We start from the raw sequence: 23,506 nt of genomic DNA, 5'->3' as shown, positions 1-23,506 counted from the left end.
CCAAACATTCATTTTATCATTTTAATAATTATAGTTTTTATTTCTAAGAGCTCTATTTGGTTCTTCTTCACATCCACCTATCATATTTGCTTATTAAAATACTTATTTTTTTTGAACAGAAAATAAGCGTTGGTGGAGAATGTGGGGAAATTGGAACCCTTGTGCACTGTTGGTGGGAATGTGAAATGGTGAGATCCTTATGGAAAACAATAAAAAATTAAAAACAGATACCATATCATACAGCAATTCTACTTCTGGATATACATCCCAAAGAATCGAAAGCAGGATCTTGAAGAGAGATCTGTAGACCCATGTTCATGGCAGCATTATTCACAATAGCCTAAAGGTAGAAGCAACCCGGATGTCTGTTTTGATAAACAAAACGTGGTATAAATAATGGAATATTATTCAGCTTTAAAAAGGAAAGAAAATCTGACGCAGGCTACAACCATGGATAAACCGTGAAGACACTCTGCTAGGTGAAATAAGCACAGGAAGGCAAATACTATATGATTCCACTTACATGCGGTACCTAGAATAGTCAGCTTGATAGAGACAGAAGGTAGGCAGGTGGCTTCCAAGTATTCAGGGGCAGAAGAAATGGGGAATTACTGTTTAATGGGTACAGAGTTCTGGAAAGGAAAAAACAGCTTTGAGATGGATGGTGGTAATTGTTGCACAGCAATGTGAATATATTTAACACCATTGAACTGTATACTTACAAATGGTTGATATTAAATTTTATGGTTTTTTTTTTTTAAAGATTTTATTTATTTATTTGACAGAGAGAGCACAAGAAGGCAGAGAGGCAGGCAGAGAGAGAGGGGGAAGCAGAGAGCCCGATGTGGGGCTTGGTCCCGGAACCCTGAGATCATGACCTGAGCTGAAGGCAGAGGCTTAACCCACTGAGCCACCCAGGCACCCCTCATGTGGGTTTTAAATTAAAAGTATTTAAAAGTGTCTTAAAATGTGGAAAAGGTACCTATTTTAAATTTCTTTAAAGATGCGTAAATTATTGGCGGTCCTATAGTGTGATAGTTTATAGCATGAACATTGGAGTCAGAATACTCATATTCACTTTTCCCATATGTAACCCCAGGCAAGATACTTAGCCTCATTGAGTCTTACTTTCTTACCCCTAAAATGGGGATGGGATATGAATGGCATTGATCTTGTAGGTTTGTGTGAGTCTTAAATGCTCAGTACACAGTGAAGCACTTAGAATAGTGTCTGGCAGGTAGAAGTATTCTACCGTATCACTTTTTCTTATAATCTGATAATTCTAACATCTAAGGTCCTTGAGGTTTTAAATTTGTTATTTTTGATGATTCCCACTCCCAAGGTTTTCTTTTTAAAAAACCTTGGCTGATCTTTGATGGTGATCACTGGGTCTGGGTTTAGTTCTGATCTCAGCTTTCATATAAGTCTTGGTCCCTTGGACACCCCAGATTTTAGTTAGCTGTTGCCCCCAGATACCTATCTTTGTTTCAGCTCATGATTCTGATAGCTTTGTTTGGTTGATTTTTTTTTTTTTTCTGTCTTTGAGGATTTCTGTTATTTTCTGAGAACCTACTAAAGCATTGTCAAGTATATTTAGGATCTGACCAAGTATATTCAGGATTTAGGCCTCAGAATACCCAGGCCCCAATACAGTGGCCTGAGAAGTTTATGGGGCTTAATCCTCTGACCATTTGAGTGTAGGACTTGTGCTTATGTCCCTAGAACCCCACTAAGGGACCACCTCAGACTTTACAGGTGATAATTTTTTTTTTTTAAAGAATGAAAGCAACCGGCCTGGACTCTCTAGGTAGAAGTAAGGACTCAAAGGTGCAGTATTTCTTTCCAGCCCCTGGGCGAACCATGATTTACTGTCAGTCTTGAGTACCAAAATCCTCCCTCTCCCAAGTCATAGGTGTTCTCTCTGGTCTTTGGGTCTCTTTTTCGTTGTTTGAGAATCCGTGGTCTCCCCAAGAACTTTTCATACTCAGGTTCAAGAATGATGCAATAGTTCTAGCTCAGTTCTTAGCATGCAGCCCAGTCCGCCTGTGTCAAGGTCTTCACACACCTGTTTAATAGCAGCAGCTATAGAGCTAACAGTCATAACACTAAGTAATAGTTGTACCAATAGCAGGACAGTGCATTTTAAATTACAACTGGTTTCTTGCTCTGTTGGGCCTGAGGATGGGTGGAGGAGAGGGCTGGCTCAGACTCTTTTCTCCCTCTACTCCAATCCTTGGTGATCTGGGTTCTCATTGGAGAGTCTGCTTCCATTCATCAAGGTGGGAAGGTTTCTTTTGTGCTTAGCATGCCTCTGAGACCTTGGCCAGAAGGCTGGCCTGTCCAGTGGACGGTGTCTTTCTCCCAGGGATATCAGGAGCCCCAGGGGTGGCAGTGCTGGGGCTGCTGACTTCCTTCTGGGTGCGTTTGAGCTGTGAGGTCTTTTACAAGAATGGAGGCCCTTTGCTGCACGAAGAAATGTTAAGGCTGTGGGCAGAGTGGTGTGCGCTTGGGGGCTCTTGCTCCGTCTGACTTCTCGGATCCTCAGGTGGGCAGGACAGGGGGAGGCTGTTTCCAGGAGAATGGAGGGGCAGCAGCATCATGACTCCGACTATGATAAGAGACCAAAAAAGACATGATTTGAAACTGAACAAGGTGGTGATGTGTGTGGAATTAGCCGGCCTTTTTTGAAGCTCTTTTCTCCTCTCTCCTCTAGGGAGTTTTCTTGAGCCTTTCCACCCTCCTCCTTAACGGAGTCTGTTCCTGGGAAACGCTCTGCCAGAGAATAGAGAATGATAAAGCTGGGTGTATTCTATACCCAGCGTTTGCATTCATTTGAAATCTCAGACTAAGAAATTTCAGCTCTTCTGGTGGAATTGCAGATTTTCCCTGGTGGGGAAGATGATTTAGGATGTCCGGGGTCATCTCAGAGCCATTTAAATCAAACTAAAGATAGTTTGTATCTTTAAGGTGGAGGAAGGGGGCGGCACAACAGGCTCACCTTCCGGACATTGTAGATCCAGTTGAGATAGGCTGTGACCTTGGTGTATACTCCTGGAGTGCTGGGGCCCCCACAGCCATGGCCCCAGCTCACGATGCCCACCACTTGCCACTGGTCAGAGTGATACATCAGGGGCCCACCGCTGTCACCCTGTGAAACACCAGAACAGGGGTTGCTGGGGAGGGCAAGCAGGGGCGGGGTGGAGGAGTGGGCTTCTCTTTCTTCCCCGCCTCGCACCGGCTCATCTGTTCCTCTGTATGCCCCCCACTGCTCCCCAGTGTTCTATGCTGTTCTGCCCTCATTGCCTCTGCTCATGCTGTTCCTGTAGCCTGGAAGGCCCTTTCTTTTGAGGCAAAAGGGTTCTTTTTGTGGTCACGTAAGTTGTTGGTGTGCCTTCTCTCAGATTCACAAGGCACGCTAGCAAACTCAAGGCTCTAGGGTTCCTCAGTGAGAAGCCTGATTATCTTTGTTTAATCCGGTACTTCCTAAATTTATTTAGCTGCTCATGGGTTGCCTTTTGCATGCCAGGTACCATTCTAGACAACTGGGATTCAATCAATGAAAGGAACAAAGATCCTGCCCTCAGGGAGCTTAGAGTTAGATGGAGAAGAGAGAGAGAATAAACAAGCAAAAAACTCAACAGACCAGAGCATGTCAGATAGTGAAAAGTGCATTACTTTGGGTGTCTGACCCAGCTCCTATAGCCCCCGAGACTTCCTCCCTCAGAACCCAGTAACACCATAGCCTAACTGCCCCTCTTGCCCACCACTGTGAACTCCCTAAGGGCAGAAGACACTGTCCCCAAAACCCAGTATTCACCTGGCATTCAAGTGATGGCCAAGAGCTATCTCTTGAGTGGAGGAATTTAATGACTGAGAATGGGGTTGGAGTGGGGTTAAGGGCTTTAGTGAAAATGGCTCGGAAGAACCTCTGGGGATGGAGGGAGTGAAAATGTATTTAGGGACTAATGGGGTTTGGGGGCGGGGGAGGCATTGTTCCAGGGCTCATCCAGCAGGAGATGGGTTTTCTCTAGTCTAGTGCAGCATCTTGACAGTTCTAGAGAAAACAGACCTGGCCGTCCTGCCCTCACGTGACTCCTACTCCTGTGGGTGATGGGAGGTAAGAGCAGGTGGGTTGGCTAACCACCTTTGTAGGTGAAATACACACCTGAAATCTTTCTGCTTGTCTCTGTCCATCCTTTCCCTCCCTCTCTCTGTTCTTCCCTTCATCACGATTGAGTGCCCACTGTATGCAGGACTTCATTTGGGGCTGTTGGCCTCTGGACTTACTTGTTTTTCCAGGACTAAAATCTCTATCCAAGGAACTCCCTCATGATCCCACCTGGCAGGTATCCACGCCGCCCTCCAGGATGCCGGCACACAGCATCTGCTCAGTAACTTCCCCCTGGTAGGCGTCCTCTGCGTTGCACCGAGTATGGTCAATGACTTGGACCGAGGCCTGCAGCAGTGTGTCAGACAGCTTTCCTGGGAAGGTGAAACACATGTGTATTCCCATTCTTGCCTCTTACCCCCACCCAGGATAATTCTCTGGGTTACCTGGCATCTCAGTGCTTGGATTTCCAGGATGGGTTTTTTCCCCCAGGGTGGTCCTTCTTCCCATCACCTCCAGGAGCTGCTCCCTCAGCCCTGTGTTCCTGAGCCCAGGACTTACCTCCATCCTGCTTCGTAAAGCCCCATCCAATGACCCAGAGTGGGGTGGCTGGAGTGAGCTCCTCATCAAAAAAGGGTAGGCAGATGGGCCTGACTGTGCCTGCCAGGAGCAGAGAGAAAGCGGAGAGAGCCTGATGGCTAAGTACTCTGGAAAGGTTGACACCAGGGTTTCTATGACCTGTATTCCAGGGGATGTTAACAGAAGTGGCATGAGAAAATTCTGTGGTCAAATAAGTTGAAGTATAGTTTAAACATAATACAAGGAAATTAAAAATTAAAGGCCTTATCATATCTTTATATGCTAGTGTGCCCCAAGAAAAGAGCTCTACTATAAAAATGTTTCCCAAATTTAGGATAGAACCCTTTTTTTTCTCCAAGGGACCAGTGTCCTGTGGAACTGACAGTTGCAAATGCTGAGAAATACTATCCAAGCATGAGTCATCTAACAGCTGTTCAAAGAGTCCATGGGCTGCTTTAAAGGTAATGAGCTCTCTGCCTGTGGAGGAAACCAGGTGGGCACAGTAACCCCTTGGCAGAGATATGGTGCAGGCTCTTGGCACTCATTGAGGGTGGAGGATGGACTAGAAGATCTTTTAGTTCCCTTTCAGCCCCAAGATTGGATGAGTCTATGATTCTCACTTGATATGCTCCACATGGAGAAAACAGACCTCAAAAGAACCCAGCTTGACAACTGAAAGGGTTGTGAGCTGACAACTGAAAGGGTTCTCATGGCCCCTCACTGATGTTAGGCTGGTGTATTCACCGGAAACAAATGTACAGCTGAGGGCTTGAGAGGAGAAGCAGTGTGCCCAAGTCCATGTAGTGAGCTAGTAGCAGAAGGGGAGTATAACCTGGCCTAGGGGGTCTGTTCCCACATGCCCTCACCGGAGAATGTGAGTGGGAACTGCAGCTTCACGAGGGCAATGTCCTTCTCTTTTGGGTACGTGGTGTTCAGCTCAATGACGAAGATGCTGGCCACAGCCAGGGATGGGAAGTTGTCCAGTTTGTCTGAGCCAGCCCTCACTTTCCAGGTGGACACATCGTGATGCTTCCTGGGGTGGAGGCAGAGACAGCGGGGTTCAGGTCTGAACCAAGCCTGTGCAGTCTTTGCCCACAGCTGGGTCCCCAGGGCGCTGGGGGTCGGGGTGCTGAATGTTCCTGCTGTAGGGGGTTATGATGGTGAGGCCAGGGGTGGTAGAGAAGGAGCAGGTCTGAAGAATCCCTTACAAAAGGACAAATTCTAAAAGGGAATTTGATCCTTTCCCCTGGTGAAACTTGCTCAAGGAAACTTCTAACTGGAGGGCTAGGGAAGGGGCTGTTCCCAGCACCTGAGCTCTGGGGTCCTGGCACTTTCCTGCCCCCGGTACTGTCTGTGCTACTCATGTGGTACTCGTATTGTCAGTTTCGTTATGCACTTGTCTGTCTGCCTCCCGACACTCCTGCCTGCATAGTGTGCATGGGTGGTTTCCCAGGAAAGGACTTAGAGCTTTGTCAGATCTCAAAGGTTAAGAATCTCTGGCCAACACTCTGAATTCCTCTAAGGCGCTGACAGAGCTAATGCATACGGATACATAATATAGTACTCATTAGATATTGAATGAATGAATGAAGGAAGGAAGGAAGGAAGGAAAGTGAAGAGGGCCTGGGAGTAGTCCTTTCCCAGAGGTATGGGCAGGCCTCTCTCTGCTGGCTTGTAAAGGAATCTATGCTTTCTGCTTTAAGTTTTTGGGTATAATGGGGGAGTGACAGTGATTCTCAACCCCAGAACCACTCCAGAGAAGACTGGCAGAAGGAGCACATTCTCAGGACTCCAGGAAGATGGATGGGAAGAGCTTCTGTGGAGTGAGTAGGGACTGGACTGAGGACCCTGGGTATCTGATTGCTTCCCAACTAGAAGAGGTCAAGCTTGGTGATCAAGCTTGGTGACCAGCGCCTTCTCCTCAGACCCTGGGTGGCTAACAAAGGATGTTCAGTGTCTCATTGGGGGTGGCCACACCCAAGGACGTGTTCTTTAGAGAGAGGGGAAAGAGAGGGTAGGGGTTTGGAAAACAGGCTGGGAGGCAGGGAACCCGGATACTTAGGCCCCTCCAAGGCTTTGAGCCCCCAAGGCTTCCTTGTGGTGCAGCCTTACCTGAAACAGTGGGCTGCCGTGAGGATCCAGTAGGGGTCCAGAATGCTCCCTCCACAGATGTGTTGTTTGTTGTACTGGATGCTGACCTGCCAAGGCCAAGAATCCACAGAGGCCGTCTCCCCGCCCACTACCCGAGGGGCCTTCAGGCTGTCCCCACAGGCTGGAGTCAGCAGGGAGGGGGGAGAAATCAGGAGTCAGGCTCTTGAGGGATGGACTGCCTCCCCTTGGAGCCCTGAGTCAGTTCCGTTAGAGCAGGGCCCTTATGACTGGGACCTGGAGGGTTGGGGAGGACCGCCCATTTTGAGTTATTCTTAGGGAGCTGGTGTCTCAGACCATAGACTTTTTCCCAATCTCCATCTCCTTTTTTGGGCTTTGGATGTGTTTATATTGTGAACATGGGTGTATCCATTGTGCTGGGAATTCATGGCCTTCAAACCACAGGTGACAGAGAAGTACAAAAGTCCTGCCCAGGTGGAGTGTCCCAGCTGCTCCTGCGGAATATTGGCAAGCAGATGCCCACAAACTGCTCTGGGAGCCGGGACTGGGAAGAACATTCCAGATACTAGATCTTCCTATCCTAAACTCACCTTTTTCCAAGTCCCTTCCCCTGTGATGAGTAAGTTTCCCAATTTGACATCCTATGCTCTTTCATATGCCACTGTCCTTGGCTTTTCCATCATGGCCCTAAAGCTCTGGTAAAAGCCTCATTCCCATCTCCCTGCCCTCCAGTTTCTCCAGTCCTGGTGGTCATGGCCACAGTGGTGGTTCTCTCAGGAAAAGGCTGCCATTCTTTCTGGGCCTATGCCAGCCAGGGGCTTTTCAGATACTTGTTATTCCAAAATCTGCTTTCTCCGTGTCTCCTTGCTCCCTCACAGCGCAGAGGCATCTTTCTTTCTAGAGCAGAGTTTAAAGTCCTTCTGGCAGTTGCCCACTGTCCTTGTCTGAAGTTTCTGTCTAGCCAAATCGATCTGCTTGTGTAGCTCCCTAAAAAGTTGTTCTGCTTTTGCTTGAGGAAGCCCCCATCCCTGAGATGCTGTCCTATTGCTATTTATCTAAACCATTGATCCATTCAGCAAATTTGAATTAAGTGCCTACTGTGTTCAGGGATGCTGGGAGGAGAGTAGAGGACAAGAAAGACAGACAGACGTGGTCCTTCCCTTTTGGGAGCCTACAGCTCAGTGTTTAGCCTGGGTACCACCCCCTGGGAGCCACCCAATCCCTGGAGACTCCCCCACCCTCATCCTGGAATTTCCATAGCCTGCTCCCAGTGTTGGCCTGTCTTTCATTTCCTTTGTGCTTTGGTCTTCCTGTTAAGACTGACAGCTCCTCAAGGGAAGATCTGTGACTCCAGCCTCCCTGTGACATCAGGGCCATTCAGTTCAGAGCACAGATGATGTGACTAATGGTTCAGTCATTCACTAGCTAGCCACCACACACCAGGGATTGTGGGCATCACGTGCTCATGATAGAACGTCTTAACATCCAACAGGGAAGCCTATATACTACCCAACGGCAAAGGCAGTGACAGTGGCCTTGTTCCATTCCGCCTATCCAGTATCTAGCCAGCCTGGCAGGCTCTGTTCAGTTCTTCCGCAAGTCTGGGAGGACAAGCTGGGTCACAGAGCTTGTTTTCTCTTCTGTTCTCTGTAAGGATCTTCTGGGGCAGTTGGACAAAAGGCTTTCTTGGGAAGAGGAACCTCAGAAGGGTCAGGTGAATTACTCAAGGTCACACTGGAAGCCAGTGGGACTGGTGCCTGGGTCTCTCTGTGGCAGTCAGCTATGAGCTCTGTTCAGTCTGGCACCACCCACCTGTGGTCTTGCATCTTTTTCTTTCTCTCTGTTCTCTGTCTCTCTCTGTTATAAACTCCTTGAAGGAGCACTTCCCTACAAACCCAAGACCGAAAGAAGTAAGTTTGGGACAAAACAGAGAGAAACTTAGAGTCTGAGAGATTTAAGAATGAAGATGAAGGTCTTTCTCCCCACTCTTTGCTGGCCCAGGGCCCAAACCCTCAGAGATGGGGCGTACTCACCAAGGCAGTGCAGGGAGACCAAGGAGCCTGAGAGACAGGGTCTGGAAGGGAGACACAGGGCCTTGAGGTTTCTGTGGGAGGTGCGGACTTCGGTCCCCTGATCCTGTTGACCCCAGTCCGCTTCCCGAAAAATCTGGAAGATTTTCCCGGGAAATCTGGAATCCACATGCTGAGGTACTATATAGAAACCACGTGACCATTTAGTTCAGTGCAATTCAGTTGGCTTGGGTTCAAGATCCTTGATTTTAAGGACTCACAATGTGCTGGGCCCTGCCTGTGTCCGAGCCCAACCCGAGCCCTTGGCATCCTGGAGAGGATGGGAGAGCAGAGCCTGGAACAGTGTCTGTAACACTGTGCACTTTTCAAATGAACGAAAAGGGGGATTTCAGTGGAATTACAGGCACACGATCCTTCTGCTACCATCTTGGTTCTTTTTAAGATTTACTCTCTGGAGAATGAGCAGCCCTCAGCAGCAGCCCCAAATGCTAGGGAGCCAGCATCCTCTCCAGTACTCTCTGCTGCCGTGTGACCATTTTTCTCTAGATGCTGAACTGTCATGTGGGGTGGGGAGGCAGAGGAACAGGCAGCTGCCAGAGGCTGTGGGGCCTTTTCTCTGGAGAGCTGGGAACGTGGAGAGGCCTTACCCTGGCCTGGGTAAGTGGCGGGATGGATAGAGTGGCCTTTGGAATCTTGCCTGTTGGGTTTAATTGGGAGTGTAAAGCAGTAGGAAAATTTTTCGTTTTATTCTTGGATGAGAAGGCCACCCATACGTGGACATGATACCTTGTCCAGCTGTCTGTTTTATATGAAAAATGGAGTCAACCCAGAAAACCTCTCAGAAATCTGATTCTCTAGCTCTTGGTATCTGACAGTCTGCATGGCCTGGAGTTCTTCCTGTGTTCTGACTTATATTCCCCTTACTGCACCTGCTTGGGCTGGCTGCCTACAGCCCCGATGGCAGCCTCCATATGCGAGCTTCTCGTGGGCCAGGGGCCATCCTCCCACTTACCCACTTAGGTTTTGCACCTGAAGCTCTTGGCCATTTTCTGTGATTCCAACAACATCCAGATTTTGGTCTGGGCCAATCTCCACAGCTTTGAAGGAGGGTTTGCTGCTCACATTGGGAGAGAGAGAGAGAGAGAGAGAGAGAGACGTGAGCTAGGGCAGGAGGTTAGGAGATGTCAGGAGTAGCCCCCACTCCCAGGAGCTGCGGTGGGAAAGAATGTGTCCCAGGACTCAGATCTGGGCACAATGCTGATGTGGTCTTGCTTTCCCAGAACTCTGGACAAGTTATGGACATGCTTTCCTAACTCCCAGCTATAACCCTATTTCAAATGTCATAGGATATTTTCTCCTGGGTCATAGCCAGAGAATTAGAATGTGGATATCTGGTTTTCTGAACAAGGCATCTGGGCTGAATTGGGTAGGAGGGGTACTTTATGGCTCCCTTGGAGGTAGGACAGGATGAGATCAATCTTCACATGAGTCCAGAAGAGTCTCTCCCTTGGAGCACCCACCCTCTTTCTCTCCACCGATCTGTGTTTGTCTAATTTCAAACACGGGTTTAAGTTTTAGCTCCTCCAGGAAGTCTTCCCTGAGTCATCCTGTTGTCCTGATCGTCTGTTCTTCCCCATTCAGCTATGCTAGTGCTGGTTCTGTGTGCAGGGTTCAGGATGACTGAGGCATGGGGTTACTGGCCACTGATGCTCTCACATTCCCGGGCAGGAGTTGTGCACTCCTGATGGGCCCGGTACACCTAGAAGGGCCTGGGTGTGGTGGTACTGGGTTTCAGAATCCTGGAGATGGAGGCTTTGGTCCTGCCTCTGACATTAGCTTGATGTGTAACCTTGACAGGTCACACCCTTCCTTGGGTTTCCTTAAGCCTCACTTTCTCCCTCTGTAGAATGAGAGGTGGACCCCCTGATCTCTAGAGCCTCTCCCATATTGAGCCATCTCAGGTTTATGGTCCTGGGACAAAAAGGGCTTCTTATCTAGGTGGAGAAAGGAGAGAGTAGAGAAATCTGAGACGTGGAAGGAGGGACAGTGGTAGAAATGGATAGTCCCTGGAAAGCTAAGCTGTGTTCACCCATTACATCCTAATGAATAATTCTGACCAGCTTTGATTCTGTAGAACTCAAGAAGCCAGCTGGTTTGCTGCATTAGTGTACTCCAGAAGGGCAGAAACGTTAGCATCCTATTACCTTAAGAAGCCTGGGAGACACCTTGGTTGCATAAGGCAGCCGCAGCCGGAGGTGCTGCCCATGGTGCTGCCCGTGGCACTGGGCCCTGCTGATGCTGCAGTGGCTGGACTGCAGTGAGGAGGAGGGGCTTGCTGCAGGGGAGGCCTGGCTGCTGCTGGAGGAGGGGTAAGAGCAGGGGCCAGGCATAAGCAGCCCAACTGTGCCACATGGAGATTGTTGAGCAGCAGAGAGGCCTGATAACCAGAGAGCACAGGGGGCCCCAAGGTCTGATGGATCAGTAATGCTGCTGGGAGCATTTACTGAAAAAGGACCTGGAGGCTGCTTTAAGGGACGGAAGAGAGTTCCGTGATTGACTGACGGTGTCTGCCTAGCAATTCTCATTTCTGCCTAGACCAGTTTCCTAGAGTCCTTGGGGACCTGCCCCACTCTGCAGCTGAATAAATGGGTTCTTTTCCCTCCTTTCTGGTTATGCTTTCTGAGTGGTCGGTGGCTTCACTTCTCTTCCCTTTATAGGGAAGGCCTGGGGAGGAGAGAATTACCCAAGCTGGAAACAGAGATGCTGCGAGGACTCCTGATAGGGGGCTTGGGCACAGCCCCCAAGCCTCTCCCTCCCCAGCTCCTACCAGGCGAGTTACTTATCTTTCCTGAACCTGTTTCTAAAATAGATACAGTAGTAACGACCCTATTGGTTTTTGCCAAGATCAAATGAATATAATGCATCAAGCAGATCACCCTTATGATTATATAACTCTTCACCACTGAAGCTTTGGAGCTGCTGTAGAAATTTGCTGGCAGAGCTGTGATTGCCGATGGGGCCTCGATGGAATCAGGTTTGTTTAAACTGAGTTTTAATCAATGGGACATTGAATAAGTAAGTATTATACTCTGGGGCAGGGCAGCTTTTTGTTGAGCTGTGAAGGAGTGAGGGTCTCGAGGAGCCAGCATGGTGTTGGGGGTGCGTGGTGAGGCTTACATTCTCTCGCTGCACCTGATAGCTCTCCTATGACATTGCCAGTACTTGCCCCAATTAACCCTTGAGGAAACCGGGGTTTAGGAGATTGAACTTCATGTTGGTTCTATGCTCAGGTTCAAGAGCAGTTCTGTCTGACTTCTGTATCTATATTTTTAGGAAGGGAGGGAGGAAAAGAGGAAGGAGGAAGGAGGTCGTAGGGGTTAGGGGACGGCCTCTGGAGGCTGGGGCCGGGTACCTGGCATAACCCATCTGCCCACAGGCTGTCTTGGCCAGAGCTTCTGTGAAGTTGTCAAAGCAGGCAGAGGCCCAGCTCTGTGTGGCCGGGTCCAGTACTTGGAGGGTGGATCGGTCCCTGGAGAGGCGGACTGAGAGGGGAAAAACCTGGGTCAGTTCCAGGGCAGGGATCTGTCTGGCCCATCTCCCTCAGAATTCATCATGGGACCAGCACAACCTCCCTACGCCTAGACCGTAGAGCACTACAGAAAACCAGCCCTTTCAATTTCAAAGGACATTCTTCTGTTTGGCTTTGCCTGATTGAGCCTTATTTCAGTGGTAGCGAGGGTGACCAGATGTCCTGGAAGGAACCTCCTTGTGGACCTCTTGTCTTGGTAGAATTACCAGCAGCTCTCCATTTTATTCTTACAGATACCAGTTTTGGTGATCTATGGTGACTCTACCCATGGTCCTCATGGCCTGCCTAGCCTGGGGGACTTCTCACTGAGGAACCTAGCTTCCTTTTGATGTGAGGGAGGAGGTTGAGAGGGAAGTATTATTGGCAGTAGGATGGCCGGTGCCCATAGACATTTGACTTCTGATTTAAAAAAAAAAAAAAAAAAGGATATGTGCAAGAAGTCACTTCGTCCTGCCCGTCAACCCCCCCCAACACCCATCTCCTGGCTGACTTTTCTCTCCAGAGCCCAAGTACTAGGTGAATGAAGCTGGGCCAGCCCCATATGAAAAGAACGTGAGTTTTTGTTGGAAACCTCTTCTAATCCTTTGAAGGACCTAGCTCAGTCTTGTTACATAGCAGGCTACAATAAACACCTAAGGATAGAAGGATCAATAGTTAATGGCCTGACACCCACTTTTCTAGTCCTCTTGAAAGAACAGATGTCATAGAAAGGAGGGAACTCCCCAGCGTTATCCAATCCAGCTGCATGCCTCAGTTCCACCCCAGTGTAGCAGAACAAGGCAGGCTATGTTACAATTTCCTGTCCCTTCTAGCCTGCATCTGTTCCTCATTTTCACCGAGTACTTGCTCCGTGTTAAGTACTGGGAATCTAGTCCTGTTGCTCTTACGAACCTTGCAGCAGGGATGGAAACTGACCAGTCAGTTGGCAGATGCTGTGCCTTGAACCCAGGGGGACCTGAGCTGGTTTCCTGCTGTGCCCTCCCCCCTGGTCCCTCCAGCCCCTGTACTCACCTGCCACTGGGGACCCATCAGGGAAGGTCTTGACACAGTGCTGCTCGTCCTCCCCAGAGGCACAGTCCTGCTGGCCATCACACACTTGCCTCCTTGAGATGAAGTGGAGAGGCTGCCCGCAGAGGAAGTAGTATTTGTCCAGAATCATCTTGACTGGAAGGCAGGGGCAGGGAGGGGGCAGAGAGGACTGACCGTGAAGCAGGCAGCCCTGGCGGGAGTGGGGGATGGGATAGGCTGTGTTTCCCTGAAATCGTGCTGGGCTTCAAAATAGGCAGGTGAGGGTTCCAGACCCAGTGATGCCACTTGATAGCCTGGGTACGTGGTGCTGAGCCTCTGTTTCTGTCTCTGTAAAGTAATGCCTGTCCCATACCTATATGGTGTGAAGCAAGAGAATGTGTGGGAGAAACTTTAAAACAGCCCCACTGGCCTCATCCTCCTGGTGCTGGCACAGTACCTCTGGTAATGAGCCCAAAAGATGAGAGTGCTGCCCTGCCGCCTCCCCTGTGACTTTAGACCTATCACATCCTCTCCCAGGGCCTCAGTTTTCTCAGCTGTACAGTAGGGTGAGGTGGTTGAGAACGTTTCATGAGCTTGTGGCCTTGAGGGTCTTGTAACCACCAAGTGCATGCAGTTATGGGTCTGGGTGTTTTTTATCTGGGGCTGAAAGAGCCATGGAGGGGCTGGTGTTTCGTTGGGTTTTGTCTCCTCCCTGCTGCTTTCAGATTCTGTTCCTCCTTTGCTGCCTTGGCTGATGGGAATGAGTCTAGTGTTTGTGACTCCTCAGGCAATGAATACTTCACATTTCTAAAGGCTCCTGGTAGGAAGAGACCCTCCTGCCCAACTGACCCCACCCTTGGCCCCAAGCTCCCTCCTGCCTTCCAGCATTGCCCCTGCCTAGCCACCCTAGGTGATGGTGACAAGTCTGACCGTGGCCTCGCTGCACACTGTGGAGAGCTTCCCATGCACTGCCTTGTGTCATCCTGACCATGATCTGAGGGGCCAGGTGTTGTGATTAATTCACATTATGGTGGGTTTACAAAGTCGGGGTTTAATTCCCCAGGCCACACAGCACTTCTGTGTAGAGCCAGGATTCCAATCAGGGTCTGTCTAACCCCAAAGCTCTTTGCTACCTCTCCATGCCTTCCCTGAGGGGCTTTGAGTTGGGGTCTGCTGGCCTGGATGCCCTGGGTGTGAGGGAGCACAGGAGAAGGAGAAGGCTGGATCTTTCCTAGACCTTCAGAGTTTGGTTCATGGTCAGGGCCCAGGGTAGAGCAGGGTCATTCTAGCCTCTTGATGACAGTGTCATCAGTTGAGATCCCAGAAGCCAAAAAGTTGAGGGAACCTTGCCTGGGATGGAGGCTCAGATGACCTCCTCTGGTTGCAGAACCCGGGGGACTACAGGATGGACACCACACAGGACCTTGTGGGATGGGGAGACCTCAGTTCTAAATTGTGCACCACTCCTGCCCAGGCATGCCTGGATGGTTCTGGCCCCTTTTTCTCTCTCCAGTGTGGCCAGCCATATGCTCAGAGAAAGCCAGCTCTCCTTTGTATTAGCGTGAATAGAACAGGCTTAGGACAGCTGCTCTGCTGCTGCTGCAGACCCAGGGCCAAGGGCCAGCCAAGGTCATGAAGAAATGTGCCAGCTCTCAGGGGTGGGGTGTAGGTAGTGTTTGTGTTGTGGATCTGCATTTCTTTTGCCACAGATGGAAAAGGACTTGCTCCATCTGGGTCCTGGGGTCCCGTTCCAGCTGTCTATAAGTGTCAGGCCTCCTCTCTGAGCCCCGATGCTCAAGTGGAGGAGGAGGGTGTGGGCCCAGTGATCGCCGAGTCTTGGTGGTCGCTGCTAGTGGAAATGCCACTCTGGCTGTGAGTGCAGGCTCCTGAAGGGCCCATCCTCCCTGGGTTAACAAATGCGTGCTTTTGTGTGTGGCTCTGTCACATCTTTGCACCCTGTCTGGTGACCCATACTTTGGCACCACCTGATTTTCATCTGGGTGTTTTACTCACATTATCTCCTCCTCCTCCTCCTCCTCCTCCCCACATCCCTCTGGGAGAGACAGGATGTTTTACAGAGGAGAAGACTAAAGTTGAGAGCGGTCAAAGGACTTACTCAAGGTCACACGGCAGCAAGGGGTGTCCTGACTGCTAGCCTGGTCTGCTGTGCCCTGCTCCCCACCCTGAGAGAGCAGTCAGTAGCCTGCTATTACTGTGGCGGGTCGGCGGGGGGTGGTGGGGAGGCAAGGACAGTCGGTGGCGGAGTGGGAGTGGAGACCAGGGTGGTGGGCATGGCAGGTCATTCAGTTCAGTCTTCATTACTGAATGGCCTGCCGGAGATCACACTGCGTCTCGGGCACTGGCCAAGAGGAAGACAGAGCTTAAGGCAGTGTGTGTGTGGTGTGTGTGTGTGTGTGTGCATGTGCATGCGCTATCTGCCTGGGTGGCTTCCCCTGTGCTCCCTGTGTGGGTCCCTGCCTCAAAGGTGAAAGGGCTCCCCAGTCTTCTAGCCGTTAGGGCTGCTTAGGTGTCTGCAGGCACCTGTCTGGAGGCAGAGGCATGGCCGCCCTGGCCCATTCCCTGCGTGGGTTCATACTATGTGCAGCTGTGCGTTCCCGGTGGTAGAGTTCATCTGGGGTAGGTGGGGGCTGCGTTCACCTCCCCCTTTGACTCTTGGAGGAAGGCTTCCTTCAGAGTAGGGGGTGGACAGATGTCACACAAAGCTTTCTGCAGCTCAGCTGTCTGTGGCTGCTAGGTGGAAGGGTGGTGGGTAAGGTTGTGCTCCGAGGGGCAGGTGGGAGCTTCAATTTCCTGTGGGGTTGAAGGGGAGGTGGGGGCAGTCATGAGGGGGTGAGGGCAGGGCTGGGGGCTGCCACTTACTGAGGACAGCCACGATGATGATGGTTGCCAGGCTCAGCAGCGCTGCGATGATTGGGACCCCCACCTTTTTGAAGGTCTCCAGGGAAGGAGTTCGGGGTTTGCGCAGGGGGGTGACATCTGTGAGGCAGAGGGACAGAGTCTGCTGTTAGCACTTGGAGCTCACCCCACCAAGGCTCACAGCCTACCTGCCCTCTGGCCATGGGGCTGAGCCGCAGAATGCTTTGGGGACAGTTTTGCTTAGGACTGGGGTTTTATTCCTGCAGACTGGGCTTAGCTTTAACAGCTCAAGGTCATCCCCCCTCCTTCGCTTATCCAGGCTTGTCCATCTTTCACCTGTGCCCCCCAGAGGAGCCTCCAGAACAAGATGTTGTCTCTTTGTCTTGACTTAGCCTATTTTGCAATGTTTCACCCTGTCTGGTCTGCCCTGCGTCTGCCTAGGGAGAGGCAAGTACTCATTTATTTTACTATCATTTATCCTCTTTTCTGACTAAACTTTAGTTAAACTGTAAGCTTGAGGAAGGCAGGGACTTCCAACTCATTTCATGCTTAGTAGAGCCCTGATACGTGCTTGCAAATGAGCACATCCTGACGGTCTCCATCTCCAGCTCAACAGATAGTGAGTCCCTAGGATGGTCCTCGTCTTTAAGGAGATGCCAGTTTGGGGGAAGAAGCACGCAAGGACAGAGTTGCCACTATCTCTGGATGCCAGCAAAGCACTTAAATGTGGTGGGGGGCTGGACCAGCTAGGCAGAGGCCTGGTGATCTTGTCTTGTGCCCCAGATATAACATGGGCAGGTGCGTGTTACAGAGGCAGGACTGGCAGTGTTGGTCCACAGAGAGTCTTGAACACTATGCCGGGAATTTGGGTTTTATCATGAAGGCAGTATGGAGCTATGGACAGCTTTGGCAGTAGAAAGATGTGATCATTTTCATATTCAGAAAGGTGAATAATTCGTGGCAGAGCATTTGACTGCAGAAAGGTGAATAATTCACTGGGGAGGAGGTGGATGGAAACAAGTTTGGGGTTAGGATGACCAGGTAGGAGCCTAGAGGTGCCTAAAACAGAGCTAATAATAACTATATTGTCTATTCATATGGTTATCCAAGGAGATGGTACCAGGGCCAGGATCTGAAAAGTTAAATTCTCAGGAAGTATCTGAGATGTGTCCTCTTGGATCCTCTCTCCTTGCAGGCAGTAAGCTGGGGCGGGTGCCCGGGGCTTCTCCAGGGCGAGCTAGGGCAGGAAGTCTGGCTGCCTTGAGTCCAGGGAGGGTGATAGGTCAGCTCTCTTCTCCTCACCTCCCTGTAGCTTGGTCTGTCACCTTCCTTATGAGGCCTTCCTGACTCCCTTTTGAATGGTAATCTTCCAATGTTACCTGTCCTCCTGCATTTTTAAAAACACTTACCAGCTCTTTACATACTCTGTATTTTACATATTGTATGTATTTTCCATCCCCTCCTGTACGTTTCTGAAATGAAGACTTTGAAGTTAAGGAATTTTTCTTCTTTTTTTCTTCTTGTTTACCTCTGAATCCCAGGTGTCTTCAACAAGTATCTGCCAAGTGAATACATGCATCGCTCTTTGCTTGATCTCTTAAGCGCATCCTTCCCATTTTTGTTCCAGGTCTGGTTTCCTGGCTTGAATGAGGGCTGGTGATAGTCTGTCTTGAGCTCTTTCCTCAGCTCTTTAAGAGTGGAGAATGGCATCCAGCCAGAGACGGGTGCTCAGGAAATGCTGATATCATTGAATCTGTTGAAAGGGAAAGCATCGGACAGTGTCTCCTCAGAAAGAGAGTTGAAGCCTCAGACACAGAACTCAGGCCTGCGGGGCGTGGGCTGGTGTTGCCTGTCCCGAGCAGGCGCCAGGGAACTTCTCAGTCTTAGCAGGTATCTCTTGAAGTTTCCAGCAGTTAGTGTGCAGAGCTCTCCTTTTCCCCGTGACCGTGGACATGGCGACATTCTGTTTATCCCTCCTTTATGCGTGATTTATTTATTGAGCGTCTTCTGCTTGGGATGCGAGGTGGCTTATTTCCTCAGAGGTGCCTCAACTCTTGGGAGCCCCTTGCTAGATTCCCCTGTCCAGGTCCCTATGCCTCCCTGATGTTCTCAGGGAGAACAGCATCAAGAAGGGTAGAGTTTTCTGGGTTTACATTTTATACGTAAAGTTGACAAAGCACCATGAGCTACGACGAGCCTCCTGGCCTGCCACCATTCCTTCCTGCAGCTGGTCCTGCCCACTGCGGCAGGACAGCGCCTCCCAGCACATTGCTGTCATCCGGTCACATCCCCGCCTGAGAACCCTCCATGACTTCTGGATCTAGACCACTTTCTTCTTCATACTTGCAAAGCCACCGTGATCTGGGGCCACGTGGACTTCCCACTTGCCAGTCCTCAGTGCTACACGGACAGTTTCTGCCCTGGTCCTTGCACACCTGCCTTCATTCCTACCTCTGAACCTTTGCTCCTGCTCTTCCCTTCACCACTGAAACCCTCATCACTTCCTTCTGTTTTGTGATAGCTTACTCCGGTGGGGACTTTGTCAGAGCTTGCCTGATCCATGATGCTGTTGTCTCTGATTGTTTGGCATTGATCGCTCCTTCTCGAGCTCCCCCAATGCAGGCATTGGTAGCAAATCTAACTTGGTGGTTCTCAGGGTTATTCAGGTGGTGGAGCCCTTGGATGTCTGGTGTTCTCTGAGGACACGGGGGTCTATCATTCTGTCTAATTCCAGAGTATAAACTAGGCACCATCTTACTTGCAGAAGGTTACATTGTTTGTGATCATTATTAAAGTGGGGTCCTGAAATTGTTGCAGTAAGCGGGAGAGTATGACAGATTCCTTGTGGATCTGTCATACTAATTTGTGCTTTGCTCACTTGTCTTGTGGATCCAGCAGGCTATTGGGAGTGGTTCTCATTGGTTTAACAAAATAGAGTGGGAGGGCAGAAAAAAATCCCTTAAATTTGGGAACGCTTTGTCTCTTAAATTATTCTTCTCCCGTAAATCAGGCAAATACTATCATTTTCTAGTCTACCAGGGAAAATACCTTTGTCCAGCTTGTTCCATGGCAGTAGGTCAGACTGGCAACTCTTTGAGGGCAGGGACTCTGTCTTAGCCTGCTGTTTTAGTCCAGCATCTAACCCAGACCCTGGCACGTGGCAGGCATTCACAGAGTTGTTGAATGAATAAGAAAATGAGTAACTGAATGAATGAATTGGAGGATCACCGCTCTTGGGGTTTTAGGTTTGTTGGTCCTATTTCCTTGGAGACCATGCTTCCTACTTCTAGAATTATCCTGGACCTTAGAGTTGCTTAAAACATTTTTGCTGAATGATGAATGAGTGGGTGGATGGAGATCTTCCATAGTGTTTAGCCCTCAGTGGTGGTGGTGAGGGGGTGTAAGAGGTGGATAGTATTTATTTGGTAACTGACTGAAACTTGGAGGCTGACGTAGACAAGGCAAAGCTGGACCTGAGCTTACCAAGGCTGTTCAGGGGTTGATCGCTGTCAGGATCCTGTAATTGAAGGAAAAACAATCTGTGAGTGGAGAGAGGGAACCTCTCAGGCTGAGGCTGAAGGCTCAGGACAGGCTCTTGGTTCTTATTTGCATCCCCTTCTCCCCGCTGAGTCAAAGTTGGGGGCTCAGTGATACCTCACTGGTTCTCAGTTATATGTCTTTATTACATGGTACAACTAGCTTACTAATTGTAGCAGCTAGTTAGCAATTATGGAAATGATTGGCTGCTGGGTTGTTGTATTGCTGGGTTACTTAGGATGATTCTGCCCTGCTGTCTGTTTTGGTCAACTATTTGCCTACTTTGATAGATTTAATTCTGTAAAAACCTGGACACTTCACAAAAGGAGGTACTTCAATAGTCATTCAGGGCCAAAAGATGCTCAATGTCATGGCTCACCGGCAAATGCAGATTCACACCACAATGAGATATCTCTGCAGAGACACCAGAAAAACTAAAATTAAAAAGACTGATAATACTAAGTGTTGAAGAGGATGTGGACTATTGGGACTCTTATACACTGTTTTCAGGAGCATAAATCAGTACAGGTACTTTGGATCTGCTAAATCTAACTATGTGACTATTCTAGGATTCTATGACCCAGGAATTAGCCAGGAGAAATGAGTGCATGTGTCTAGTGAAATATCTGTACAGAGATGTTTGTAGTAACTGCACTCCTAATAGCTACAAATCGGAAAAACCCAAATGTCCATCAGTGGTGGAGTAGATAAATAAGTTGTGGTATATTTATATGATGGAATATATTTCAACAACAAACATAACCTATTGCTAAGTGCAGTGACCTATGGACTGCTCTCACAGACATAGCAGTGACAGAAAGAAACTAGATACTAAAGAGTGTACTCTGTGTCTTTCATATATATATAGATTTTAAAAGATGAAATTGACTTCTCGCGATACAAGTCAGAATATTGATTACCACTGGCTGGGGAAGTGGGGCAGTTATTGGAAGCAGCACAATGGAAACTTCTGGAATGCTGGAAAACTTACAGATCTTGATCTAAGTGTTGATTACATGGGGGCACGTATGTTTAATATTCACTGGGGCGTATACTTTAGATTTGAGCACTTTACTAAATACATGTTATACTTAACAGAGCAAACAAAGACAAAACGTTACTAGAGCACTACGGTACTAGAGCATTACGGTTTCTCTAAGTGTACTCTTAGATCACCGTGGACACACATACACGAACACAAGCCTCTGTTCTTCCAGTTACACTGCTGCACGTGTACATTCAGCACACTCACAGCCATATAGGGTCATACCCAGAAGCCGTGCACACAAGGCTCACATATGAAGTCCATTCACCCCTTTCCTGCAAAGCAGAGGATAGGGGAGGGGACTGCCAAGGCTCATGTCTCACTCTTGTGCCTCCCAGAAAGCTCTCTTCTCTTAGCTCCCTTTGCAGTCGCTATAGGAGCTTGATTCCCGGGGCTGGGTGAGCAGCAGGCCTGCCTGGGGTCTGGGTCTCCATCCTAGGACTCGTCTGCTTGCGGTGCTGAGGTCATGACGGTTCCACTGGTAGGTAGAGATGCTGGAGGACTCTGAATGTTTCCACCTGGGAATTTTCCTAGTCCCATTTGGGGGTGATGGGCTTCATCTAACCTCTGGGTGGGTGTCCCAGATTAGGTATGGTTAGCAGCAGTGGGAGAGAGGGATGTCCCTGGATGTTTGTTTCCTTGGCTGAGTGTGGCAGACATAGCCATTGGGAGAGGGAGCTCCTTTCTTTCCTCCCAAACTCTGTAATCTGCTGGAGGGACGTGCCTGGCTTTGCCCTTTGGTGGCATGAGGCCTTGGGTGGCTGGGAGATGTCGCAAAGGCAGCAGTCTCTGGAGTCTGCAGAGTTGGAATATAGGTTCTGCGTCTCAGTTGTGAGTCTTGGGTGTGAGATAGTTAAGCTCTCTGAGCTTCATGTTCCCCCTCTGTAAAGTGGGGAAGGTGGCACTGGCTTCAAAGTGCTACCATGAGGTTTAGGTGAGCTATGTAGTGGGACGGCCTGGCTCACACAGGCGCACTGCACTCCCTGTGCTCCCAGGGTCTTCCAGCATTCGCTGCAGAACTTTCCCGCTGGGCAGTCATCCTTGTTTCTTGTAGCGTTTGCACCTTCAGAGTTTTGCTTTGGGCTCGTACCCAGGAAAGACCAGAGAGATGTTGTTAAATGGAACTGGACTCTGGGCTCTGCCCTGTGGGTCATTCCTAGACCCCTGTCCTCTGCCATCTCCAGGGCCTGGAGGGGGTACTGTTTCCAGGGTAAAGATGAGAACAAGTCCTACAACACTGCATTGCTGTGGCTGCCACGTTGGGTAATAATAGTTATCAATAGTACTTAATCTACCTACAATCACTGTGTAAGAGTTTACCAAATTCTTTTGTCTGACTCGGTCAGGTTCAGGGTTGAAAAGGATCCCAATTGTCTGATAACCAGTAGGGGTGGCTTTAAGTAATTAAGTATTCAGTGAACTATTTGACAAGGCCTTGCTCTGGGAGCTGTTCATTCAAAGACAAATACTAAGTGCAGTAGGATGGCAGAGTTGCCCAGACAGGCCAGGCCAGGCCAGGCCCTGCCCTCACCTCTGGCAGCTGGGGAGTGGGGGAAGGAGGGAAAGGTGTGAGCAGATAAAGCTGGAGCGATGAGTGCCATGTAGAGCGAAGCGGCGATGGGAGCCAGTGCCTGGTGGATACTTAGAGCTGGAGGCTTAGGGAAGGGGCCAGGGTGGTTAGATCTTGGCCTGTAGGCTGAGATCTGAATGCCAGGGGTGGGGAGGAGAAAACCTGATGTTGGAGGGACAGAATAAAGACCAGCAAAGACAGGAGGAAGGAGAAGAAGGCTGGTGGTGGGGAAAGATAGCCATGCTTGGAAGGTCTAAGCAGCAGGGCTCACCAACTGACTGGATGCTCTTGGGTTTCAGGGAGCAGGTAGGAGGGTATTTGCTGAGGGGCGAAGGCTGCGAGAGGGGCAGGTTGGAGGGGTGTCAGGAACAGCCACTGAGTGGCCCTTGCCCAGCAATTCATTCTTTCTCGCTGACTCTGCTTGTGCTCACATGCCTGCATTAGTTGAGGTAGGTAGGGCAAGTCTCTTGTTTATTATTAATTCAACAAATATTGACTGTATGCTTTTGATGGGCCTGGCGTGATGCTGGAGACTGAGACACAGAGGGAACAAAAGAGGCTTACAGCCCGCACTTTCTTGATTTCTCATCTGTGAACAGGAGTGACCTCAGTACCCCTTTAGCTAATTAATATGTTTTTGATTGTGATCCACTGAACAGGGCTTACACAGAAAACATCCCACACCTTTTTGAAAACAGAGAAAATAAACTACATCAAAACTACAAGCTACAATGACAGAGACTTTGACAAATTGGTAATTCATCATCCCTGGTGTCTCCTACAAGACCTGGCCCAGAGTGGGTATTTATTTATTTTAAAAAAGATTTTATTTGATTGAGAGAGAGAGAGAGAGAGAGAGAACATGAGCATGAGTGGGGGGAGCAGCAAGGGAGAGGGAGAAGCAGGTTCCCCGCTGAGCACAGAGCCCGGTGCAGGGCTCAATCCCAGGACCCTGAGATTATGACCTGAGCTGAAGTCAGACGCTTAACTGACTGAGCCACCCAGGTGTCCCCAGAGTAGGTATTTAATATTTGTTGAGTGAAAGAATTAAGGA

The 23,506-nt window shown here is 49.5% G+C and overlaps 1 protein-coding gene across 1 annotated transcript in view; it reads right to left on the bottom strand.

Annotated features, from left to right (window-relative positions):
• Positions 1 to 1,848: 1,848 nt before the first annotated feature.
• The window catches only part of TMPRSS4 (transmembrane serine protease 4), a 33,719-nt gene continuing 12,061 nt past the window's right edge, over positions 1,849 to 23,506 (bottom strand). The window contains exons 2-13 of the mRNA XM_059155915.1: positions 19,784 to 19,817; positions 16,304 to 16,420; positions 13,427 to 13,579; positions 12,239 to 12,368; positions 9,839 to 9,940; positions 8,830 to 8,870; positions 6,800 to 6,959; positions 5,554 to 5,720; positions 4,670 to 4,768; positions 4,340 to 4,482; positions 2,999 to 3,148; positions 1,849 to 2,608 (exon numbers count right to left, since the gene is read on the bottom strand). Coding sequence (XP_059011898.1) covers positions 2,597 to 2,608; positions 2,999 to 3,148; positions 4,340 to 4,482; positions 4,670 to 4,768; positions 5,554 to 5,720; positions 6,800 to 6,959; positions 8,830 to 8,870; positions 9,839 to 9,940; positions 12,239 to 12,368; positions 13,427 to 13,579; positions 16,304 to 16,420; positions 19,784 to 19,817 — 1,308 coding nt within the window. The 3' untranslated portion in view covers positions 1,849 to 2,596. The remainder of the gene's footprint in view (positions 2,609 to 2,998; positions 3,149 to 4,339; positions 4,483 to 4,669; positions 4,769 to 5,553; positions 5,721 to 6,799; positions 6,960 to 8,829; positions 8,871 to 9,838; positions 9,941 to 12,238; positions 12,369 to 13,426; positions 13,580 to 16,303; positions 16,421 to 19,783; positions 19,818 to 23,506) is intronic.

This window comes from Mustela lutreola, chromosome 1 (assembly GCF_030435805.1).
Source record: "Mustela lutreola isolate mMusLut2 chromosome 1, mMusLut2.pri, whole genome shotgun sequence".
Classification (NCBI taxonomy): Eukaryota; Metazoa; Chordata; class Mammalia; order Carnivora; family Mustelidae; genus Mustela; species Mustela lutreola.
This window is presented reverse-complemented; position numbering and strand designations above follow the sequence as displayed.